General features: G+C 41.3%; 3 protein-coding genes across 8 annotated transcripts in view; 2 read left to right on the top strand and 1 right to left on the bottom strand.

Moving 5' to 3' along the window:
* The first annotated feature begins 270 nt into the window (after positions 1 to 270).
* Positions 271 to 4,809, top strand: ngs (notochord granular surface). The gene is made up of 11 exons (XM_085433536.1): positions 271 to 563; positions 694 to 859; positions 1,097 to 1,246; positions 2,343 to 2,462; positions 2,568 to 2,663; positions 2,940 to 3,074; positions 3,162 to 3,272; positions 3,350 to 3,460; positions 3,552 to 3,676; positions 4,203 to 4,472; positions 4,588 to 4,809. The coding sequence occupies exons 1-11, from the start codon at positions 367 to 369 to the stop codon at positions 4,679 to 4,681; spliced, it is 1,575 nt and encodes a 524-aa protein (XP_085289662.1). The 5' UTR covers positions 271 to 366; the 3' UTR covers positions 4,682 to 4,809.
* Positions 4,810 to 4,918: 109 nt separating this feature from the next.
* pgm3 (phosphoglucomutase 3) lies at positions 4,919 to 10,519 on the bottom strand. The gene is made up of 13 exons (XM_085431596.1): positions 10,240 to 10,519; positions 8,075 to 8,283; positions 7,789 to 7,973; positions 7,619 to 7,686; positions 7,291 to 7,424; positions 6,951 to 7,146; positions 6,711 to 6,868; positions 6,529 to 6,612; positions 6,341 to 6,439; positions 6,116 to 6,235; positions 5,909 to 6,031; positions 5,503 to 5,676; positions 4,919 to 5,379 (listed from the first exon to the last, which is right to left on the bottom strand). The coding sequence occupies exons 2-13, from the start codon at positions 8,279 to 8,281 to the stop codon at positions 5,290 to 5,292; spliced, it is 1,638 nt and encodes a 545-aa protein (XP_085287722.1). The 5' UTR covers positions 8,282 to 8,283; positions 10,240 to 10,519; the 3' UTR covers positions 4,919 to 5,289.
* Positions 10,520 to 12,521: 2,002 nt separating this feature from the next.
* The window catches only part of LOC146691679 (clathrin coat assembly protein AP180), a 30,651-nt gene continuing 21,064 nt past the window's right edge, over positions 12,522 to 22,108 (top strand). For 2 of the 6 annotated variants that reach the window (XM_085431592.1, XM_085431593.1), the window contains exons 1-2: positions 12,526 to 13,254; positions 13,371 to 13,649. In XM_085431592.1, coding sequence (XP_085287718.1) covers positions 13,520 to 13,649 — 130 coding nt within the window. In that variant the 5' untranslated portion in view covers positions 12,526 to 13,254; positions 13,371 to 13,519. Of the gene's footprint in view, positions 13,255 to 13,370; positions 13,650 to 22,108 lie in introns of all 6 variants that reach the window. The other 4 variants (XM_085431595.1, XR_014915084.1, XM_085431591.1 and 1 more) reach the window with 4 other exon arrangements.

Here is a 22,108-nt window from a genome sequence, read left to right as displayed (position 1 = left end):
TCTGGAAGTTTTTATCCACCAAAATGTGTGACTGGTATATTGCTGAGAATAATATGGGCTCTAAATTCAGATTTCAGTGCACTGCATATACACGTTGCTTTAAAGGAGGCTTTAAAAGTAGTTCAGCAGAAAATTCTGTCATTATTGTCAGTAATATTCTTTCAGCAGTCCATAGGTCTAATAAATTATTTGGCGTAAGCTTGACAGATATTTGTAGGGACATGCACCCTTTGGTTGGGGAGGTTCTACATTCCTCTTTAGGTGCTGAGGGAAGGGCTGAGGAGAATATAAGACCCCAGCACAGACTGTGAGACAAAGTAAGCGTCCGGTTTCCAGTGTTCAGCTCCATAAGTGAAGTCTGCCAGGATGAGCCGCAGTCCAGAGAGGATGTCTTCATACCGCCGTCATTTCGAGGGCACTTTGGCAGCCAGCTCTGCCTGCCAGCTGCGGGCTTCCAGTCCATCTCCCACCCGGAAGGAGACCCGGCATCGGTCAGCAAGCTTCACCCGGAGTGGTGAGACAAGGGGGCGCATGGCCCTCAGTAACAAGGCTCGACTGACCAGGTGGGTAACGTGTAAAAATGTATTTATTGGTTATTTATGTTAGTTGTGTTCAGATTTGTCTTTTTAAAGAAGTGTGAAACAAAAAATACTAACATCAATCAGAAAAAAGTTTTCTCTTCCTTTCCTAAAGCAGTACAAGTATGGGAGCTCTGTGCTTTGGTGTGTCTAAGGATGGTGAGCTGGAACTGGACCTGGATGTGGCTGCAGAGGAGAACCGGGCCTTTATGCTGACTCGTACCCACGAAAGGCAGGAGATGGTCATCCTCAATGACCGTCTGACAGTGTATATCGAAAAAGTAATCTGCAGTCCAACCATATTCTGCTTCTGTGTTTATAATAAAACCTGAAACACATACACACAGGTCTGCTCTGTTGTCTGTTTTTCTTATTCAGAAATGAACAAGAACATAAAAGTTAATATTACACATAGTGCTTCATAACCTTTTAAGATGAAATGGTAGCACATTGTACATTTTGGGGTTTTTTTGGGGTTTTTTTTACTTTTAACCTGTTTCTCATGCTCCTTGCTTTAGGTGAGAACACTGGAGTCAAAAAACAAGCAGCTGGAGGCTGAGATTGAGGCCCTGAGAAGCAGCTATGACAGATCATCTGGGCTTAGGAAACTCTACGAGTCTCAGCTGAAGGAAGTGAACAGGGACGCAGAGAAAATGAGAGAACAAAGGGTGAGAGAGAGAGTCAAGTGACTTTTTAAGTGGCAAACTGAGAGAGCTGGTGTGGGTCCTTATTGTAGTCACCACTGCATTATTTCACTCCCTTATTTGTTCAGTTCTTACCCCTCAGCAGTAAAATATTGATGGAGTGTTGTTGTCGTCCTGGGGGACGGGGCTATGGCTCCCCACACCCTCTAGCAGATTGTTACATGGGCAAACCTTTTGAATACAAGCACGCTCATCCACACAGGTGTACGCACAGGTGCACACACGGGTGTTCACTGCTCACAGACACAAACTACACCTTTGTTGACTGCTACCTCAAAGGACATTGTGCGCTGCCGGTTCTGCGTGCTGCACTACAACATTCAATATTTAGTATTTACTGTTATTTACACTAAGCTACATTATTGCGATGGTGTTGTGTTTATTATGTTGCTCTCTTTTTTTCTCTCTCAACAGGTGATCCAGGAGATTGTTTCTTTATAAGTGCCCCTTCTTACTGTCCCTCTTCCCCTCTGTTTTTCTTTCCCTCCCCCTCTCTCCTTTTCTTTCTCCCTTTCCTGTCCCCCAGCCATGTCTATCCCGTCTGTAACAACTGAAAATAAAATAAATAATAATAGCAGAGGTCGATCAAATGGACCAATACGGCAAGGCCTTCAGACAACAATTCTGATGGCTAAAGAACCAAACGGGACAGGCAAAAAACAAAAACAAACAAACAAACAAAAAAAACCCACCAGCCTCTATCAATCTTGTACTTAGAGCTTGTTCTTGTGCTGTCATGATTCCACAGTCTCTCTTTTTTCTTTGTTTTTTTCTTTCTTTTTGCAGAAACTCTGGTGTGGAAAATAAGTACCCTGCTGGGATAAGCTGGCCAAAGTGTTAAAATTTTATGTGTGTGCGTGTATTTGTAATATTTTGTTGCACATAAATGATGCGGTTCTTTTTCATGTTCTTGTTTTTTTGTGTATTGTCAAATGGTTTGCAACTGTGTCCTGGTTTCCTCCTTTACCTCTTTTCCCACATTGGGTAGCGCTAGCGCAGAGGGGTAGCACTGTTTTTTGATTCTACAGGAGTTTGACAGTTGTATCTGTGGCCTGTACAGGATCTGTCTTTGGCAGCCAAGGCGGCAATGTTGGGCCAGTTGGACACGCTGAAGGCAAGATATAATGAAGCCCTGGAGACCAGGAAGAAGTCAGAGTATGAGATTGAGGCTCTACGCCCGGTATGACACAATGAAAAGTCAATTTGTAACTTTGAATAAAGACACTTAGCAGCTGCTTGTGAAAATAAATTACATTTATATCCCTGTTGTTTCTGTTCTTCTCAGAATGTGGACGAAGCAACCTCAGCCCGGATTGCGCTGGAGAGGCAGCTGGAAAATCTGGAGGTTCAACTCTCCTTCCTGCAGAGAGTTCACAAAGAGGTAACACATAGCTGCCTCGTGGTTGGCACGTCATTCATATTCCCCATCAGTGGTTTAACGGGCTGTAAATTTGCTGGTTATTGTCAAATCCAGCTCGTGTTGATGGACAGAGTGAGTAAGACCATAAATATTGCAGTTATCTATTTGGTGTGAAAACTTCAGAGGAAGTCAAACAGACAAGTTCTGATTTATCTGTGGGGCAGAGTGGTAGATTTGAAAATGTTCCTAGCTCATTTAACTGTCCCCCACCCGTGTTTGTTTTTGTTCTACTGAAAGGAAATTGAGGAGTTGATCCTGCACATCTCTTCAGCATCCTCTGAATCTGACTTCATGTTTGGCCTCCCAGACCTTTCCCCTGCCCTAAAACAGATTCAGTCTCAGTACGACAGCATTGCTGCCAAAAACCTGGAGGTAAGTGGCATTGATGAAGCTGAAGTATGCCCCGACTCTGGAGAATTAGTCTCTAGATCTCTTTGCATCTCATTCTGTGTTGTCCAGGAAATGGAGACCTGGTATAGAACCAAGTTTCAGGATCTTGATAACACCTCCAGTGAACATATTCAAAAAGTCCGAAGTATGAGAGAGGAAATTGCTGCCTATAGGAAGAATGTGAGTGTTACTTTCTGTTCTTCTTGTGGTTCATTCTGCAACTTTTCTGGATACTCAGTGTACATATGCACAATTAGATCCTAGACAAAGAACATGAACTGGAGGTACTGAAGACAAGGAATGAGTATTTGGAGGCCGAGATCCGTCACAGATTGGAGAAATATAAGAATGAAGAGAAGGGCTTAGAGGTAACTAACTGACTGACTTATAGAGATATTTTTTGTCATCCTATGGCCTGATCACAACAAAAAACATACACCTCTGATGTAATTTCAACAGGAGCACATTGAGGGAATTAAAGTGCATTTGAAGGTGAGCAAGGAAAAGACTGCTCTGCTGCTGCGAGAATATCAGAACCTCCTGAATGTCAAGATGGCTCTGGAGATTGAGATCGCCACCTACAGGTGAACAAGCATTACAATAGGTTTTAAGCACTTAGAACACTTAAACTGTTAATGTGCACACACACAGATGTGGGTGTGTGGCTTTTACATCAAGTAGAAAATAAATAGTATTATGCAAAAGTCTTGAGACACTCCTTTTTTTCTTTACAGTTTGCTTCCAAAGAAACAGATTTCCCTTCTAATTTTCTCAAGGCTTTGTGAAGGTTTTCAATGTTTTTCTTTGGACATTGCCACCCTTTTTCACTAATTTTCAGTCCAGTTCTTGTACCTGTCCTTATTTGGTAAACCACTTAACACTGAGCTATTAATCATTCATTTACAACTGATAAATGAAGCCTCATTAGAAATGGCCTTAGTGGAAGGGTGGCTGTCAAGAAGGAAAACAGGAAGAAAAGGTGGAGGTATGCAAAATTACACAAGATGTGGAAAGAAAATCGGGCAACAGATCAGATGGATGTAAACCGGTAAAACTTTGGTTCAAATTGTCATCAGTTTTCCTTTCTTTTTTCGTATGTTTGTGTGTTAGAAAACTGATTGAGGGGGAAGACAGCCGATTGGGCACCATGGTCCAAAACCTTTCCTTGACTGGAGGCTTGCAACTTCCTTCCAGTGATAGCAAATGTGCTCTCTCAGCACCTTCAAAGCTGGGTGGATCTTTGAGTGATACAAGCGGTAACAGCACTGAGAGAGCTGCAGGTGCTGGCCGAATAGCAGCAGCCTCATCAGACATCCAGGCTGATGGTAACTTAGAGAAGCAGGCAACAGTGATGTCCAAGAGAAAGACGGTCCTCATCAGGTAGAGGATGACTTTGGCACGGAATGCATGACATATAAAACCTGTAACATTTTCAGCCAGATCTCTAGTGACTACACAGTAATCATATTATTCTGTCTGATCTCCCCTTTCCCAGAACAGTTAAGACAGATGAGGACATTTACGAAAGTGACACACAGGAGTGCACCATCGTCATTTCCGGAGCAGCCGATGACACAGATGAAGAATAAACCCCCAGCTCTGTGATTCTTTTTGAGTACATCTGGTGTGCCGTCATCACTCCGCTCTGCCTGGTCCTAACTCGCTCTCAGCCTCTGCTTATCTAACCCTCCTGTGTGACATGAGCATGTCACTGAAAGTAAGAAAAATAAACAGCAAGCAAAAATAGTTGTGGTTGTCAATTCAATCATAGAATTCTATCAGTGTTACTTCACTGTAATTAAAAAAAAACCCACTCTCCTTTTTTCCATTATTTAATTCAAATAATAGCAGCAAAGCCGATTCAACAGTCATTATGTAAACTTACATGATTTAATGAAAATTAAGGGAATTATTTAAAATAACTGTTCACAAATATCTGGGACCAAGTGAAATGACCACCCACATTAAAACCAGCTGTTTGACTGTTTAAATTTTATATACACACACACAATTCCCCCAACCTTTATTAATTCCCCTCATGTGTACCCCATCATCAGAGTGACAGAAATACAAAGAAAATAAGGACAATATAAAATCATTTGGTATCACCTGACTTTAAAAAAATAAAAAATAAAATAATGATCAGCAATTCTGTAATTCTGATCGATCAATATGGTGTGTTTGTGTGATTGTGGTTCTAATGCAATGGTTTGGGTTCATCCCCAACTCCTCCAGCAAGGCGATACACTGCAAGGCTGACTTCATGTGCCAGGGCGTCAGCACTCTCCTGAAACAACACAGAGAGCCAGAGTATTATTCACAAAACCCTTCCCTTCCAGATATTTTTTAACCTCAGTAACACTGGCTTGAGAATCAATAACAGAGAAAACTTGGAAAATAGATTTCTCACCTGCGTGTCTGCCTCTGCATATACTCTCACCACATCCTCTGTGCCAGAGGGCCTCACGAAGGAGCGAGCCTGTCTGTATTTCTTCACTAAATTGTCGATGGCCTCCTGCAGGCCTGCTGGGGTCACCGCCCGCCTCTCTGCGTCTGTTGTGTCTATCACCCTGCGGTCCGCCACCTACACAAAAAAAGAAAAAGAAAAAAGATCACCCTCAGGAGCCACTATCTCTAACTGGCTATGTGCAGGGTTATAGTAGACAAACGTTTATCTAAAAAAATAAAAGCCTCCTTAGTTTGGTTCGGCACTGCTGTATCATACTATGGAATAAATTAAATGTAAAGTGCGTATTTCTTTCTATCAGTCACACTTTATATCCTGGATATAATACATAACTATACAATATGAGCACCTTGACTTTAAGTTGCCTATTTGGCAGGTCGGTATAGATGGTGTCCCACTGCTGGATAGTCATTCCTTTGATGGCCAGTATGGCTTCAATCAGCAGCATGTCAGAAATGGCATCTCCTACAGTCTTTAAAAGAAAATATCAACGTTAACAACAGAGCTCCATTGTCTGCATGAGCTCAGTTCAACATTGATGTCAGCGTGAGCGTGCCTGGTTGATGACGTTGATCGTGTTTCGCAGCAGGAGAGCTGCTTTCTTCCTTTCGTCGTTGACGTTTGTGTCCTCAGCCAGCTGCTGGATTTTCTCTTCAGCTGCCTTGCTGAACAACACCTGATCCAAACACAAACAAACGCAGGATGACACATTACTTCTGATTTTTAGCCTTACAGGTGATTTTCAGTGCATTTAAATATGTGTGCATATGTGTGTACTCACTGTTCCGTGGCCATTGGCCTCAAAGTACACACCGACATCAAACTCCTGGGCTACATGGTGAAGATGCTTCACTCCAGTCTTCGTACACCTCACTAAGACCTAATTGTCAAATAAATCTGTGAGAACCGTCCTCTCCATATAAATACTAAATAAAACACCTGAATTCTCTGTGGAATTTTTTTTGTCACCTTCATTGTGTTCTCCAGATAGTGTGTTGAACTTCCATTAGCATAAGCAGTTTGCACTACTGCTATCTTCAAGTCTAGTCCAGCCTGTGCATTCCAAGGGAGAAAAAATACAAAGAACAGCGATTCTTGGTAAGTGCGTGCCCGTATGTCATTTACATGATTTTTTTTTTTTTAGAGTATACCTGTGTGAGCAGCTCTTTGAGAAAAGTGCTGATGAGGGTAGCCATCTTGTCTCCATCCAGCAGGTGAAATGTTCCTTCAGAGTCTGTGTAGTAATAAACTATTCGATCGGCGTCGCCATCAAAGGAACAGCATCGCTCTCCTGGGTTAATCTTAATGCCTTCATGTGAGAATGCAAGACAGGTCTCGCATATTAAAACGATTACAGTACATTCAAGTAATTTAACTGGCCCTATGCGCACCTGTTGGGGGTTTTTGCTGCACCTTCACATAGTCGGCTCCGCACTGGTGGTTCAGCCTTCCTTTGCTGCCATCATTATTAAGAGAAATTTGTAGCTCTTTCTTCAGGTGACTCTCCATCTCACGTACCTTCAGAGCCCCAATGCCATTAGCGCCATCCAGGCAGAGGTGCTTCTGGTCATCCGTACGGTTGGACGTCTAATGGAAAGAAAACCATGGAGGAGAGAAAGAAAGGAGTAGTTCCTGGATGAATGAATGTATCATAAAACACGTTGACACAAACAAACAAAGAGTGACTGAATGCAAGCGCAAAATAACACACGACACACTTCTGCTTCTTACATTCTTGGTGAGCTGAATGAAAGCTTGGCAGAATTTAGTGTAGTATCCTTCCACTGTGGCCTCTCCATATTTACCCTGTGTGTTTTGACAGCAGACCATGTAGTGAAGCTGAGGGGTGGTCACCAAACCATAGTCTGAAAGGACAGATGGAAAGGATAAAAAGGCAGATAAGGAGCCAGAAGAAGAACCAACAATAAAAGAACAAAAACAAAAACAAAAAAGCCAAGCAAAGAAGGAAACTAATACATTGCAAAGCATATATTTTAATGCAACCCAGCTGAGGGGCAGCCAATCACAGGAATATCTTTTAGGTATCCACTTCTCTTACCTTTGCTGTGACCACCAAGAGCAGAAACTCCATCCAGTACTGCTTGTGAAAGGCTGGCACTGCTGCTCCTACAGGCAGAGGACACGACTGTAAAGAAGCTATTCTACTCATACACACAGGTTTATATTTGATCAGTTTTTGATTTATTTGTTTGTAGTAAGACATTATACCTAGTATCTTTTCCCACAAACACATTAGCCTCCTGGCTCATGTTAATGGCCTCCTTTTCTATAATGTTCTTCAGAGCAGTGAGCAAGTCTTCCTGATCTGCATTGGCCAGCTGGGTGGCATGCTCCTCCCAGTCCTGTGTCACCATCTCGCCCATTGGGTCAACGAGCTTCACACCGTTGTCTTCCTACACAAGTACAGACATGATGAGACAAACAGGAATGGGCTGAAGTTGTAATTTATGATGAAAATAAACCATAGCTATTTGCGCTTATGAATCCCTCTAACCTCTGGGTTGTGCGATGCAGTGACCATGACACCGATGGTTGCTTTGGTCTTTTTGGAGCGCACTGTGGCCAACAGACCCATCCTGAACATGATGTGGTCCAGCTGTTTGGCGTTGGTCCTGAAGCCAGAAGTACCATACTGCAAAACAAGCCCTGCGGGCTTCGGGTGCAAAGCGGACAGCTTTGATATTTCTTGAAATTCGGCCATTGCTGAAACATATCAGAAAAGCATCAGTGGCAGAGAAAGTGTTAAGATCTTCCTTAAAAGCCCCGCCATGTTAACCTTACTTGAATTATAACATGTACAGTTATTATTATGCAATAAAAGCAGGGGATTCAAGCTACCGATGCATACCATAACACTTATCAAAAAAAATGATTATCTGTTTATTAACAGATAATTTTTAAAATAAACTCTTTAACAAACAATGGACTATTTAGAGGAGTTCTGAAGTTCCCTAAAAGTTCCCTGATATTGTTTTTAAATAAGGAATTCTCGAAAAATGTTCTTTGGAGAATTTTGTACAAGTCTTTGTTATTAAAGAACGTTCCCTTTGAAGTTTGTCTTTAAAGTTTCACAAATTAATTTTGAATGAAAGTTTTATGATGGTTAAATGAAGGTTTTACAAAACAAACCCTCAGAGAACATTCCTAAAAAAAAGAAAATTGCAAACACTAAATTTGTAGGAAACACTCTACGCATCTTCTCTCAAGACTCTTTTTCATAAAGTCCTAGAGGGAATCTTCAGGGTGTGCTCCCTCTAAACAATAGTTTTCACAAAATAATTTCTGGGTAACTCCTCAGGTAGTGTTCCCTGGAGGTTCCTGAAGCCTCTCTGAAGGTTTCAGAGAATTACATTTTTCAGGGAACCTTTGCTAAAAAGGTTCTTCACATTTTTTGTGAAGAAAAAAAGAATTCCTTTTACAGAAGTTTGCACTGCCAGATTAGTAAATCCAGCATACACTTTAGCTGTATTAAACAGAACTATAAAACCAAATTCATTGGAGTAATAAAGAACATCTTATTCAGAAAAGCAATGTTGTAAAATCGGTAGAAACGAGAGGTATGAATGTCATCGAGCTTGAAGTAACTCATGTACTAAGTACTATGTTAAAATGGTTGGAGCATTTGTAAAAAATTAACATTATGGTTTAGTATCCTGGCATATCTTTTACAAAAAGCTGGAGGAATAACATTAATGTTGATGTAATTAAAAGTTAGTTAAGTTTCAAGTTTTCTGATTATCACGCTGTTAATTAAGTTACATAGACACTGTTCATTAATGGTTGTCGTAGAAAAAAAAAGCATTTCCTGTGTTAGAATATGATATGATTAAGTTTCGGGTTTCTATAAAGAGCCAAGGTGGAATTTCGGTGTGTAAGCCTTTTGATTATTGGAAAGTTTTATATTTATAAGTGTAGTTTTGTTTATTCCAAGTTTTTCTGCATTTAAAAATTATGCAATTTATCTTCAGTGTATAAAATGATTGGAAAAGAGGAATGCTTTAAAACAGAAATACTTGGAATGAGTTAATTTAAGGTACTTCATTTATTTGTTTATATTCTGTTTTTCTTTGCTGGCTGGAATATTTGATGAACATGTTTGACAGCAATGCCTGTTTGTTTACTTGAAGGTAGTTTAGTAAAAGGATAAATAAATAAATACAATTTTGGCTCTAGCAAAGGTAATACCACCTGTATATGTTATGTGTGTGTGTGTGTGTCCCAGCTTTACTGTTTGAACATATTTGCAAAACAAGCCTAGCAAACCATGAAGGTTATTACTATAAATAATGGTTCGCTAATCGTAATTTGGGTAAAATGTTTTAATTAGTCGTGATTTTGATTTGAGGTCACATGCCCAAGCCCTTGTCTGGAAATGCTTACTTTATTAAAATGCTGTTTATCATATTTAACCATATTTAATAGATTAAAAACACGGCGACTGGACTAAACACTGACAGCACTTAATGAGGGCAAAGTATAAAGCTCAATAAAATGAAGCACAACAAATGAATGGCAAAGAAAGTTACGTGCTTCTCCCAAGTAAAATAAGTTACATAAAATCGTCTCAAGCCACATAAACAAAGAGACTACAATAAACGCGTTGTGTTTAAACCAAAGGTTGCGCTGTGCAGCAGATTCGCTTAATTTTAATTTACTTACTGTTGTGTTTTCTGAAGTATCTCCACTACAGTGCAGTCAGTGAAAAGCTTCCTGGATCTAGGTTCCTCCTTCTCCCTTCTCACGGGAGACGTGGCTTCATTTCCGCGTACGTCACGTGTTGCGAATACACAGCGCATGCTCAGCCAGAGTCGAGCGTTTTTTTTGTTTGTTTCTTTTTTATACTTTACTGTCGGTACATTTTATTTTCCTAATTATTGTATTTTTTTTCCCAGCTCATTTTCACAATGAGAAAGACAACAAAAACAAAAGTAAAACAACACAGAAGTAAAACAAAATTAAAATACAGAAGTGATACAACTGAGGGTTCTATTTAGAGCTCTGCAGAGCACTGGATCGTGACGTCGCCGACGTCATGCATTATAGTGCCCTGACTGGGCACCTCCCGTACACTTCATATCAGACATCTCTTTCATGGATACAGGCTGCAGGACAGCTGCGAAAGCAAAATCTTTATTCCTTTGTTTCCGGAAAGCCAGCTTTTGAAATGCGACAATGAAATCTGGGTAGGATTTTACACCTCAGACACACAGAAGTCTCTGCGACTCCCTCTGACTGGCATCACCACAAGCCCTTCCACTTGCTGCTGCACCAAAACATGAAGTGTTGTAATGAAACACTGTACCATAATAAAATACATGAAAAACAATTTAACGTATGAATTACTCTAATTCTGAAAGATTCACTGTACAGTTTAGTGTAACTATAGTGTAGAAACGTAAGGGCATTATGACACTGCAATATTAAAATTCCAAGTAAAACCTTTTGCCTAATAAAGATGTATGTGGTGCTATAAGATGTAAAATTATAAACTGGAAAAGAAAAGAAATATGTAAACCTGCAGCATTAAAAATACCAAGTAAAAAGAAACTATGCAAAGTGTCTTTGCAGGGCCAAAGATCCAAAAAATGTTTTTCTGCATGAATCACAGAGCCAAGCCTCACTGGTTGCCTGACTGAGTCCCACAAATGTTTTGTTGAGAAAATGTTGCATTCTGTGTTGATCTTATAGTAAAGAATGCTAGTAACCCAGCTTCTACATTTAAATCAGCATTATGGGTGGGTAAGTACTGTACATCTGTGTGGTTTTAAAAGCATTTTATGAATGTCTGTGTACTTGAAATGGTTTGGCCTGTAAGAAAGGGGAAAGAGTTGCTGAACTAATAAAGTTTAGCCTATATGAAAGCGGGAAAAAAATGTCAACTGTGTGAGTTAAAAGTTTCAAGAGTCTAGACTTTATTGTCATTATGCAAGCATAACAAAATGAAGGCAATACTTCTTCACACAGTGCAATAAAACTTAGATAAGCTAAAAATACTGACATAAATATGAATATAAACGATATATATAAACATAATTTATGACATGCGTTAAAATGTATAGTTTGAATAAGTGTGTATATGTCTACTCACAACTATATAAAACCATTCCAGGTGACGACCCCATGAAGCTCATTAAGAGAATGCCAAGAGTGTGCAAAGCAGTAATCAAAGCAAAGAGTGGTTATTTTGAAGATCTAAAACATGTTTTGAGTTATTTCACACTTTTTTGTTTCTGCATAATTCCATATGCTTTAAGTGAAAATCTACACTGTAATAGTCATCAAAATATAGAAAAAACATTAAATAATTAGGTGTGTCCAAACCTTTTACTCATATTATATTTAAATATATGTATGTGTGTAGTTTCACACCTACTGATCACTAGTTCGGCAGCGTAAGTCACCATGGCAATTTAGCCTGGCAAGAAGTGAATCCAGGGTCAACCTTGAAGTTAACCTGGATAAGCCCAAATCTGGCTACAGGCTGGTGTCCATCTTTTTTAAAAAAAATAATTATCTTGTTAATAATTAAATTAAAAAACTTAGCCTAAATAACAAGAACATAAACAAGATTCACAATATCAGATAAGCCAAGGGCTCATAATAGCAGCATAAATGACTAACTTTGGTTTTACGTGAACAACAACATGGCCGGGTCTACCCAGAATGCATCGTGATTATCGAGCTCTCTGGCAGAGTTGAGCTACAAGCAAATACGCTAACTCACCATATGGCATACATCCCCAATATCATCTGCTCTGAATACAAAATACGTGATGTTCCCAAATACAAAACAAAAAAATATTGTGATCAGTAGTTTTTTGTGGTTTAACGTGTGATTAAAAATACCTCTGCCGATCACATATTTAAAAGGAGCCTGCTTAGAGCAGGAATTGTTTCACCTTCATCATCTGTCACTCCGCGTGATCTACGAGCAGCCCCGGTGGGATACAGCCCACATGCAGCAGCTAGTATGCCACCATGACGCTGGTGTATTAACCCTTTGGCGCAAATTGATAGCGATTTCTGTACTGTGACCCCCCCATGCCCACACCCCTTTAAGAGACGTGGTGATGCGACGTGTGTCACCCAACGCTGTCCGAGAAGCTGCCGAGAGGAGAGTCTGGATGGACTTGTAGACAGGTCAAATAAATAAACAAACCACAGGGGGAAGGGGAAAAGGAAATTCCCTCCTCGCTTTTCCTGTTCCCGAGCCTCTTGCGCTGCGCAGTGTTGGCGACGGGAAGCGGTGCGCAATTTTCTATCTGAGGAAAGGACCACAGCCTGAAACGGCATTTCCGAGTCGAGACTGACGGATCAAAGAGGAAAGAAAAGCCGCAATCTGACGACCTGCTTTGCACTGCGGGTTCTTCGTTTATTCAAAAGCTTTTTTTTTAATGCAACAACGAAGGAGGGAAAGGGAGCCAAAACCGGTGTTCCCCCCAACAGGGACATTTGACCGACTTATGCAGCGCTGATTTATATACCTTATTTTTCAGAAACACTGTTCTACGATTAGACGAGTCTATTCCATTGCTGGAATAAATTTCACCGGGTTGAGAAAATAGCTTTCGTCGCCAGCTTGTTACATAACCGAGTGGCTTTAGCTCTCCAAGGTGCTGAACTGAACGCTCGGAGCCTATAACAGAACGAGCCGCCGGGAATTCACAACCTTGCGTAAGTCTACTCATGCAACGGCGAATATTAACAACGTGACCACACGATTTACTGCGAAAATAACATTTATCCAGCTCATTTTCTCTGCTTTCCCCCCACCCCCTCCCACACATAAGGTCGCAGGCCTATATTATCTGGGAGAGGGACGCACTCATCTCAGTGAACCGCAGGGAAGAAGCTGGGTTGTATTCGTATTTTTCCCCCCTCCCCCTCACCGTCCTGTGGTGAAATAAATTCCTGAGGAGGTCGAAACAACTAGGAGAAAATGTCGGGGCAAACGCTCACGGATCGCATTGCCGCTGCGCAGTACCAGCTAACGGGATCGGATATGGCCCGGGCTGTCTGCAAAGCCACCACTCACGAAGTGATGGCGCCCAAGAAAAAGCACCTGGAATGTAAGTGTGGCCCTCATCCTCACTGCACTGACTGTAGCTTTATAGGTCCTAGGCCTTACATATTACACAGCCACACACGCAGACCATGCCAGCATTATGGGCTTGTTCGTTCCGTTTACTTAAATGGGTGTGCTGCAGGATATAGTAGCCATGGTGATGACCCCCTCTGTTGACCCTTTGTGTCCAGCGAAGATGGTGGACACCCAGGGAGAAAGAAGGAGAGATTGGGAAGGAGAAACATGTATGATTTTAAGGTAGATTGACAGACCCATTTAAGTTTCCCTTCCCCTGCTGTTTCAAGGCCACTTTCTTTTACTCCATGCTGAAACCGACTGTAACCGAGGTGGTGCAGCGTACAGGAGCCTGTGCACTAACTGGGTTAGAGTGGAGCCATTTAAGACCAATAAAGTCACAGCTGAATTAAATTACAAACCTCACAGCTTCATTGACACATCTACAGATGACAGCAGGAGCCACCTCCACAAATCATCATTACCACAAACACTGAGTCAACCCAAAGCAGTGGCACTGCTCTGGATAGTTTGATTGGCTCTTTTTCTTGTATGTCTGCCTGTGTGTTTTCCAAGGTTGTGTGTGTGTGTGGTCAGGTCTAGTCTGGTCCTGTGTCTTCTGCTAGGACTTTATATCTTGTGATCCACTCCCCTGCTGAATAATTTAAAAATCAGCCAATGGCTGTCTTGCATAATTTACAAAGCCAAAGGTGACAATGCAAAAGCTAGACTACACCAGAGAGCATTGTTTCCTCATTCTCTGCTGCTCCATGTGATAGTTTCAGTGTTTCTAGCTTTCAGTGGTGCTGATTTGGACATGTGCATGTGTGGACGTGTTGTAGCCTTTTTGTCCAAGGACATAAAACTGCTGCAGACATGTAGAGATTTCTCTATATATTTTCATTTAGTAAGCTATAACATAAACATGTGTCTTTTATTTCCATAATCAAATAGGTTATACTGGGTCTATTTCTAGGGTAATTCAACAGGGCAGTTCAACAGACCTCTGGTATGTAGGCCACTGTGCCTCTGCTGCAGTCTTGGCTGGAGGAAATTCCTCACCTCAAAACAGTAAAACACATTTTCACTATGAAGACCTATGAAGAACCACACATAGCAAAAAAATCTAATAAACAACTAAAGGCTCACTAGGGTAATTTTTAATGATCAAAACATTTCTAATTAGCTAGCTTTCAGTGTTTTTGATTAATAATATTAAATATATTATGCAACTACAGGTTTTAGTTATTGCTTGGTGATTATTAGGGTTATTCAATGCTTGACATGCATGTGTAGCGGTGGTTGTGCAGTGCAGTTGCCAAGGGAACAGATTAATAGTGTCAGGGGGCAGTGTAATGACAGAAGGGGACTCTGAGAAGAAAGAGTGGAAATGACATGCCTGTCATCACTAGACTGCAGAGGAAATCACAATGGATGTGTAGCTATTAAACTGAGACATTTGTTTTGGTCTTTCAGTACAGTTAACTGTCTGACCTTTTTAGTGACATGGTCCACTTTTATGAGAACAAATTACTGATTTGATTGTCTTCAGCAACATAATAAGTAGCCTTAGAAGAAGCAGGTGTGTAAATATGGATTAGTAAGAACATACAGGTGCCTTTCCACCCATGAATAAACTACAAACTAAAAGCTCAAAATGTTATGTGCTTTTCCTTTGGAGCAAAAATCGCCTTGTCTTTTGACTTAGATGTCTGTGTTTGATTTTATTATGAAACGTGCTGGGGTTAAATGACACACTGCATTGAATTTTGTATTTCTGGTTTGTCTAGTCATGCATGGTTATGGCAAACATAGTGAAAGAAACAATGGAGGGCATGTACAGAGTTAATGTATCCACCCAAGGTCAATGAAAGAGTAGCGTTTTCTCATCACCACAGGCACTGATTGTCCGTTTTTTAAATGTCAAATTGGTATAAAATTGCTGTTATGAAGAGTGTCCCAGTGTTCTTACCTGATCTAGAACTATGTCATACGAGCTTTAGATTATTCAGTCAGTAGTTTAGTACCTGAGTCAGCCTGGCTTTTTCCAGATGTAGAACACGTGCCCACTGGCATCTATAAACTTCACAAACTAACATTTTACATCTCCTCGATTTAAAGATGCAATTCATAAGTGGAAGGGGTTGCTGGATTAATGATATGACCTCACTTATATGCTGTGTGGGCCAGTCCTTGGTATTGCCTATTGTCAGTGACTCTGGGAGGGGGCATCTAAAGCATGTGTGAGGAAGTATAAATGCAGGAAGAAACCAAACTGCTAAGACATCAGACATCATTGAGTTTATGTTTTTTTCATTGACTGTCTTTCATTCAGCATGATTAAAAAGAGTAAAGAATCACAGACTGTAAAAAAAAAAAATCCTCTCCGGACAACATTGCTATTCCGTCACCTGGTGCTAGCTAATTAGCATGCTAACTTAAGCAGACAGTACAATATACTAACTTACATATTTGACAACTTCAACATACTGTAATGTCCTATTTTTTTAATTCTTCACAGTCTGTTTAGTTAGATTAAGTTTCTAAACAGTGTTTTAAAGAAACACTGTATATATTGAAAGTGGAATATTGCTATTTTCAGATTGCAGAGTAACATGGAAGAGGCTTTATGGTGTAGTGGATTATAAGTGAAAGATCCCTGGTTTGATGCAGACCCAAAGGGAAGAGACACAACTTCCTTTTGGGTCTGCATCTGCATAAAAATTCTGCCAACTCAAACAAATGGAGCTACTTGCTGTAGGGAGTGTGTGGTGTGGGAGCACTAACTTCCTAATTTCCTGTTGTCAGCGTGAGATGAATTTACTAGCTTTGGCTAATTTTGATGTATTTAGATAAAGCAAGGCTAGAAAGTTTTCCCCTGTTTTGAGAACTTATGCTAACCTGTGCTAACCATCAAATATCTTTATCCATGCACTGTATTTCACATATAAACACTAGAGTACTGGTAGAATAGAATAGAATAATCCTTTAATTGTCCCACAAGGGGAAATTTGGGTGTAACAGCAGCAAGAAAGACACATATACAAACAAACAGTACACAAGACACAGAACAGAAACATACACAATTTTTACATATTTACATCAATGACAATGGTTACCAAAAACAGAGTACTGTACCTTTATTAAATTAAATAAAATTTAATACAGATCAGAGGCAAACCGTGGTTATAGTGTGAATCGGTTGATAAAATAGTGCCAAGTTACAGCGCTGATGTAAACATCTATGTTTGTTGGGAGCAGTTCTGATTGTACAGTCTGACAGCTGCAGGGAGGAAGGACCTGCAGAAACGCTCCTTCATGCATCGAGGATGCAGCAGTCTGTCACTGAAGGAGCTCTGCAGTTCAGTAACATTTACATGCATTGGGTGGGAGACTCTGTCCATCAGAGATGTTATTTTGGCCAGAGTCCTTCTGTCTCCCACCACCTGCACTGGGTCCAGGGTGCATCCCAGAACAGAGCTGGCCTTCCTAATGAGTTTATCCAACCTCTTCCTCTCAGCTGCCAATAAACTACTGCTCCAACATACAACACTGTAAAAAATGACAGATGCCACCACAGAGTCATAGAAGGTCTTTAAAAGCACTCCCTGGACTCCAAATGACCTCAGCCGCCTCAGCAGGTAGAGTCTGCTCTGACCCTTCCTGTAAAGAGTATCAGTGTCGTGGCTCCAGTCTAGCTTATTATTCAGGTGAACACCCAGGTACCTATACGAGTCCACTATCTCAATGTCCACTCCCCGGATGTTCACCGGTGTCAGTGTGGTGGGTCTGCATCTCCGGAAATCCACCACCAACTCCTTGGTTTTCCTGGCATTGATCAGCAGGTGGTTCTGCTGGCACCAGTCCACAAAGTCCAGTCCACTGTCTGTACTCTGAGTCATCCTCACCTGTGATGAGGCCGACTATGGCAGAGTCGTCAGAGAACTTCTGTAGGTGGTAGCGTGGGGAGTTGATGGAGAAGTCTGCAGTGTAGAGGGTGAAGAGGAACGGTGCCAGCACAGTTCTCTGTGGGGCCCCCGTACTGCAGACCAGCGTATCAGAGACACAGCCCTGTGACATCACATACTGTGGGCGTTCTGTGAGGTAGTCCAGAGTGGTGGTCCACTCCCGATAGCTCCAGCTTGTCTCTCAGAAGTCGTGGCTGGATGGTGTTGAAAGCACTAGAGAAATCAAAGAACATGATCCTCACAGTGCTTTCAGGCTTCTCCAGGTGAGTCAGAGCTCGGTGCAGGAGGTAGATGATGGTGTCCTCCACCCCGATGCCAGGCTGGTAAGCAAACTGCAGCAGATGAAGACCTCACCAGGGGGCGCAGATGGTTTAGAACCAACCTCTCGAGGGTCTTCATCAGATGTGATGTTAGCTGCTGAGGTCCTTGGGATGGGAGGTCTTTGGTATGGGTACCGGAGAAGACTCTTCTTCTCCTTGAGGAGAGCCTTTATTTCAGGATTTATCCATGGCTTGTTGTTAGAAAAACACCGTACCTTTATGATGGGTATGGTGTTGTCCACACAGAAGTTCATGTAATCCGTAATGCGGTCTGTGATGCTGTTGAGGTCATCCTCCAAAGGGCTGCAGAGGTTGTCCCATACAGTAGAATGGAAACAGTCCCTCAGGGCCTCTTCAGTCTCTGCCAACCATTTCCTAACTGTGCATTTCACAACTGGTTCTCTGTGTACTAAAGGTTTATACACAGGCTGGAGATGAACCAGGTTGTGATCTGAGCCCCCCAGGGGAGGGAGAGGTGATGAGCTGTATGTCTCCTTGGTGTTAGCATACAATAAGTCCAATGTTTTATTGTCTCTGGTGTGGTAGGTGACATACTGGGTGAAGGCGGGGAGAGTGGAGAATGGGGAGATGTGATTAAAGTCCCCAGAGATCAGGAAAAGGGCCTGAGGATGCTGTGTTTGGAGTCTGCTGGTTACAGTGTGCAGGATCTCACAGGCTGCTGCAGCGTTAGCAGAGGGCGGGACATACACAGCTATCATAATGACGTGTGTAAACTCTCGCGGTAAATAGTGTGGTCTCATGCTAACCGCTAGCAGCTCAATGTCCTTACAGCCTAGCGTCTCTTTGATAGATAAATGACCAGAGTTACACCATCTATCGTTCACAAACACAGCCAAACCCCCTCCTCTCTTCTTACCACTTTTCTTTTTTATGTCTGCCCGGACCAGATGGAAACCATCTATGTTTATGTGTGAGTCCAGAGTTAGCGTGGTTAGCCACGACTCTGTGAAGCACATCACGCTGGGTTAGAGCCGCCAGTTCATCCATTTTTTTGGGGAGCGATCTCACGTTCCCCATAATAACAGATGGAATCGCTGGCCGGTACCTCCTAACCTTACTGCGACGCCCAATCCCAGCCCGAATGCCGCGTCTCTTCCTCCTCACCTATTGGGGGATGTTGGCTCGCTTGGCGGTAGGCAGAACAGCGGAGGCCCCGAGGGCTAACAGCTGATCCCTGCTGTAAACAATTGGCGGTCGGACCTCCACGCGCTCTCCGGACACAGATGCCGTAAAAAATGTGATAAAAAACATGATTGTCCATAAAATTCTGAGCTTCATTGTGGAGTAGTACAGTCCTCAATAAAAAAAACAAGAACAAGAAATACAATAACAACAAAAAAAGAGAAAAAAGGACTCGGTCAGGTCGGGAATCCATGGTACCTTCTGTTAGCAAGTTAGATGTTTCCCAAAATGTTAGCTGATTAAAACATTCTGCTAAGTGGTGCAGTGAGGTCCCATATGAGATACTGGTCACATTAAAAGCTCCTTATTTAACTTTTATTTACCATAGAAATTGTAATGTTTAGCTAGCTGTATATGCTAGGTCTGAAATTTATGTGCTATATATTTCCAATGAACAACCGCCTAAAGTATTATTGATAGCATTATAAATCTACACATGTAGCACAGTAAGCAGATGTGTTCTGCTTACCATTATCTAGAATATTCGGGCTGGTGCACGATTTTGTTGTGTAACTGTAAAACTCATTCCTCAGACTAAGATGTAGGGTAGAAAACGCACACTGAGACACTGTGGTGCAGAGAAATACACAGTGTGAGGCCTCGCAGTTCATTCTTAGAACTCGTGGATTACCGTAAGAGTCTTTATTTAGCTCAGCCAATCCTCATTATGCACACATAGGCACACCAGTTGTATGTCAGTGTGTGTTTGTTTCGGGTTATGGTACCACAACACGGCAGCATGGATTACAACCCGTGATATGGCTAATATGGCAACATAGCTAACATCCATAAACGGATGAGATTATGTATGTAAATTGATATTTATTATGAGCTGGACATCTGAGAAAATGGCTCTTGGTTAGTGCTGTGCTCATGCTGCTAATAGAAATCTAAACTTGTAGCTGTGCCAGTGACATGATAATGTTATATAATCTAATCTCAGCCATTGTGGATCCTGACTCTGTTTGTGTGTGTTTGAAAAAGCTTCAGGACAATCTTTAACAAAACATAGAGTATATTCAAATAAGGAAGGGGATGATTGGTTGAAATGATAAAAAATGAGAGAAGATTTTCTTTAACATAGACTAAATGACACTAAAGTGGGAAAATGGAGACTAAATCATATCTAAACATGTACAGTGGAAGGACTGATGTCACCCCAACCTTCATTAAAAACATCAGACATCTTTGGAGCAGCTGAAGTGTCGCTGTTACCATCTGGTGAAGCTGTACAGATGGACTGGGATGTAATTAGTTCAACAAAGATCAAAGGAAGAGCTGTGATCATCACTGTGAACCAGCTAAAACACATTCATGGAGCACATCCACCTGCTGTTTATTTTCATTTTGTCCGGTTCGTTTTGTGCTAAGATCATCAGTTCCATCAGATTATCAGTGAAACATCCTACAACGCCACAGACAAAAAGCTGATAATGAAGACGTGTTAGGTGATGAGCAGTGTGTAGAACAGGGTGTGTGAGGTGTAGCAACCAACCACAACAGAAAAGAACAGGATCAGTGATTAGTAATAATCTGTTTACAGCACCCCAAGCATTAAAACCCCCAACCCCCCAACCAGCCTGTTGTCTGGACCCTGAGCAGCTTCATTGCTCAAACTCGTATATCGCTTCTTTTATTGCACACTCATCTGACTCCCTACTGTTCTCTTCCTTCTTGTCATCCCTTTTCTCATCACCTTGCAGACTTGTGGTCTGGTTTAATTTATAGTTTGCTCTCTACCTATTTGAAACAAGCTCAAGGTCTATTGAATAGAATGGCCTTCCACTCCCTCCATTATCACAGATGTCTGCCAATATTTGCTGCATTTCTTTCTGTATGGATGCACTCAGTTGTGTCCTTGTTGTTCAGATGCCAATGTCAGCAGGACACAAAACAATGTACAGCTACACTATGCTATGTTTAAGCGAGCAAGAACATATAAAACGAAATGTTCATCTGTTCTACTGCCACAGTGAGCACAACATATACAAAATCTACCAATGGATACATTTCTTTATTTACACTTCATAAATGTCTGTCAGTGCCCTCTCAAAGTGTTACTTCTTCTGTTTCAACTAAACTTTTTGTGCCTACTTTTCAGCCGCATGCCATATCCTTTCTTTATTGGAAAGAAAACAAACTGATGCCAAACTCAATCAAAGCATGAACAAAGGAAAAAAGAATAAACAAACTGTTCATTATTCATTGCAGATAGGCATGGCTGATGCAGAACCGTTCACAGTTCATGTCATCATACCATTATTTTAAGCTTGTGAGCAATGCTGATGCACAGTATATGGACAAAAGTATTGGCCCACACCTCTTAATCTTTGAATTTAGGGCTTTCATTCAAGTATATAAAATCAAGTACTGAGTACTTAGCCATGCAGTCTATAAACATTTCTGAAAAAATGGGTCATTCTAAAGAGCTCACTTAAGCATTACAGAAAGTCAGTTTGTGAAATTTCTTCCCACCTAGATATTTTACAATCAACTGTAAGTGGCATTAATGCAAAGTGGAAGCACAGTAACTCGGTCAGTCGAGAACACATAAAGTCACACATTGGGGTGCTTGAGTGCTGAGGTGCATAGTGTGAAAAAGTCACCAGCGCCCACGGATATTAACATCAGCACAAAAAGGGTGCACTGGGAGCTTCACATCATAAGTGTCCATGATTGAGCCGTAGCTTCTGTAGGTGTAATGCATGATTAGTGATTATAGCTTTATTAGTTTCAAGCCATGGACCATTCATGTGTCTTTAGTGTCTCTATCTTTATTTCTGCTTATTAGATTTTATTTATTTATTTTTTTACATTTTCAATACAAAAACTCAGTTTTCTTTTGCTATCAGCCGTGGTATGTTAGATATAGAGAATGAAAATCTTGAGTGTTCACAAGAAGAACATGAGTCTGAAGTAGATTGAGAAATCACATGAGTCCAACCTTTTCAAAACCC

This window comes from Copadichromis virginalis, linkage group LG15, assembly GCF_057382275.1.
Source record: "Copadichromis virginalis isolate Kocher_CV1m ecotype Utaka linkage group LG15, C_Virginalis_male_GT1.1, whole genome shotgun sequence".
NCBI lineage: Eukaryota > Metazoa > Chordata > Actinopteri > Cichliformes > Cichlidae > Copadichromis > Copadichromis virginalis.
This window is presented reverse-complemented; position numbering and strand designations above follow the sequence as displayed.

Bases quoted from the DNA above. Each gene is read 5' to 3' on its own strand.
- pgm3 (XM_085431596.1), bottom strand. From the start codon at position 8,281: ATGGCCGAATTTCAAGAAATATCAAAGCTGTCCGCTTTGCACCCGAAG. The intron at 7,425-7,618 runs GTAAGAGAAGTG...CTGTCCTTTCAG, and splicing joins TCTTGGTGGTCACAGCAAAG to ACTATGGTTTGGTGACCACC. The intron at 5,677-5,908 runs GTGCTCATATTG...TTTTTTGTGTAG, and splicing joins ATAGGCAACTTAAAGTCAAG to GTGGCGGACCGCAGGGTGAT.
- ngs (XM_085433536.1), top strand. From the start codon at position 367: ATGAGCCGCAGTCCAGAGAGGATGTCTTCATACCGCCGTCATTTCGAG. The intron at 1,247-2,342 runs GTGAGAGAGAGA...TGGCCTGTACAG, and splicing joins AGAAAATGAGAGAACAAAGG to GATCTGTCTTTGGCAGCCAA. The intron at 4,473-4,587 runs GTAGAGGATGAC...CCCCTTTCCCAG, and splicing joins AGAAAGACGGTCCTCATCAG to AACAGTTAAGACAGATGAGG.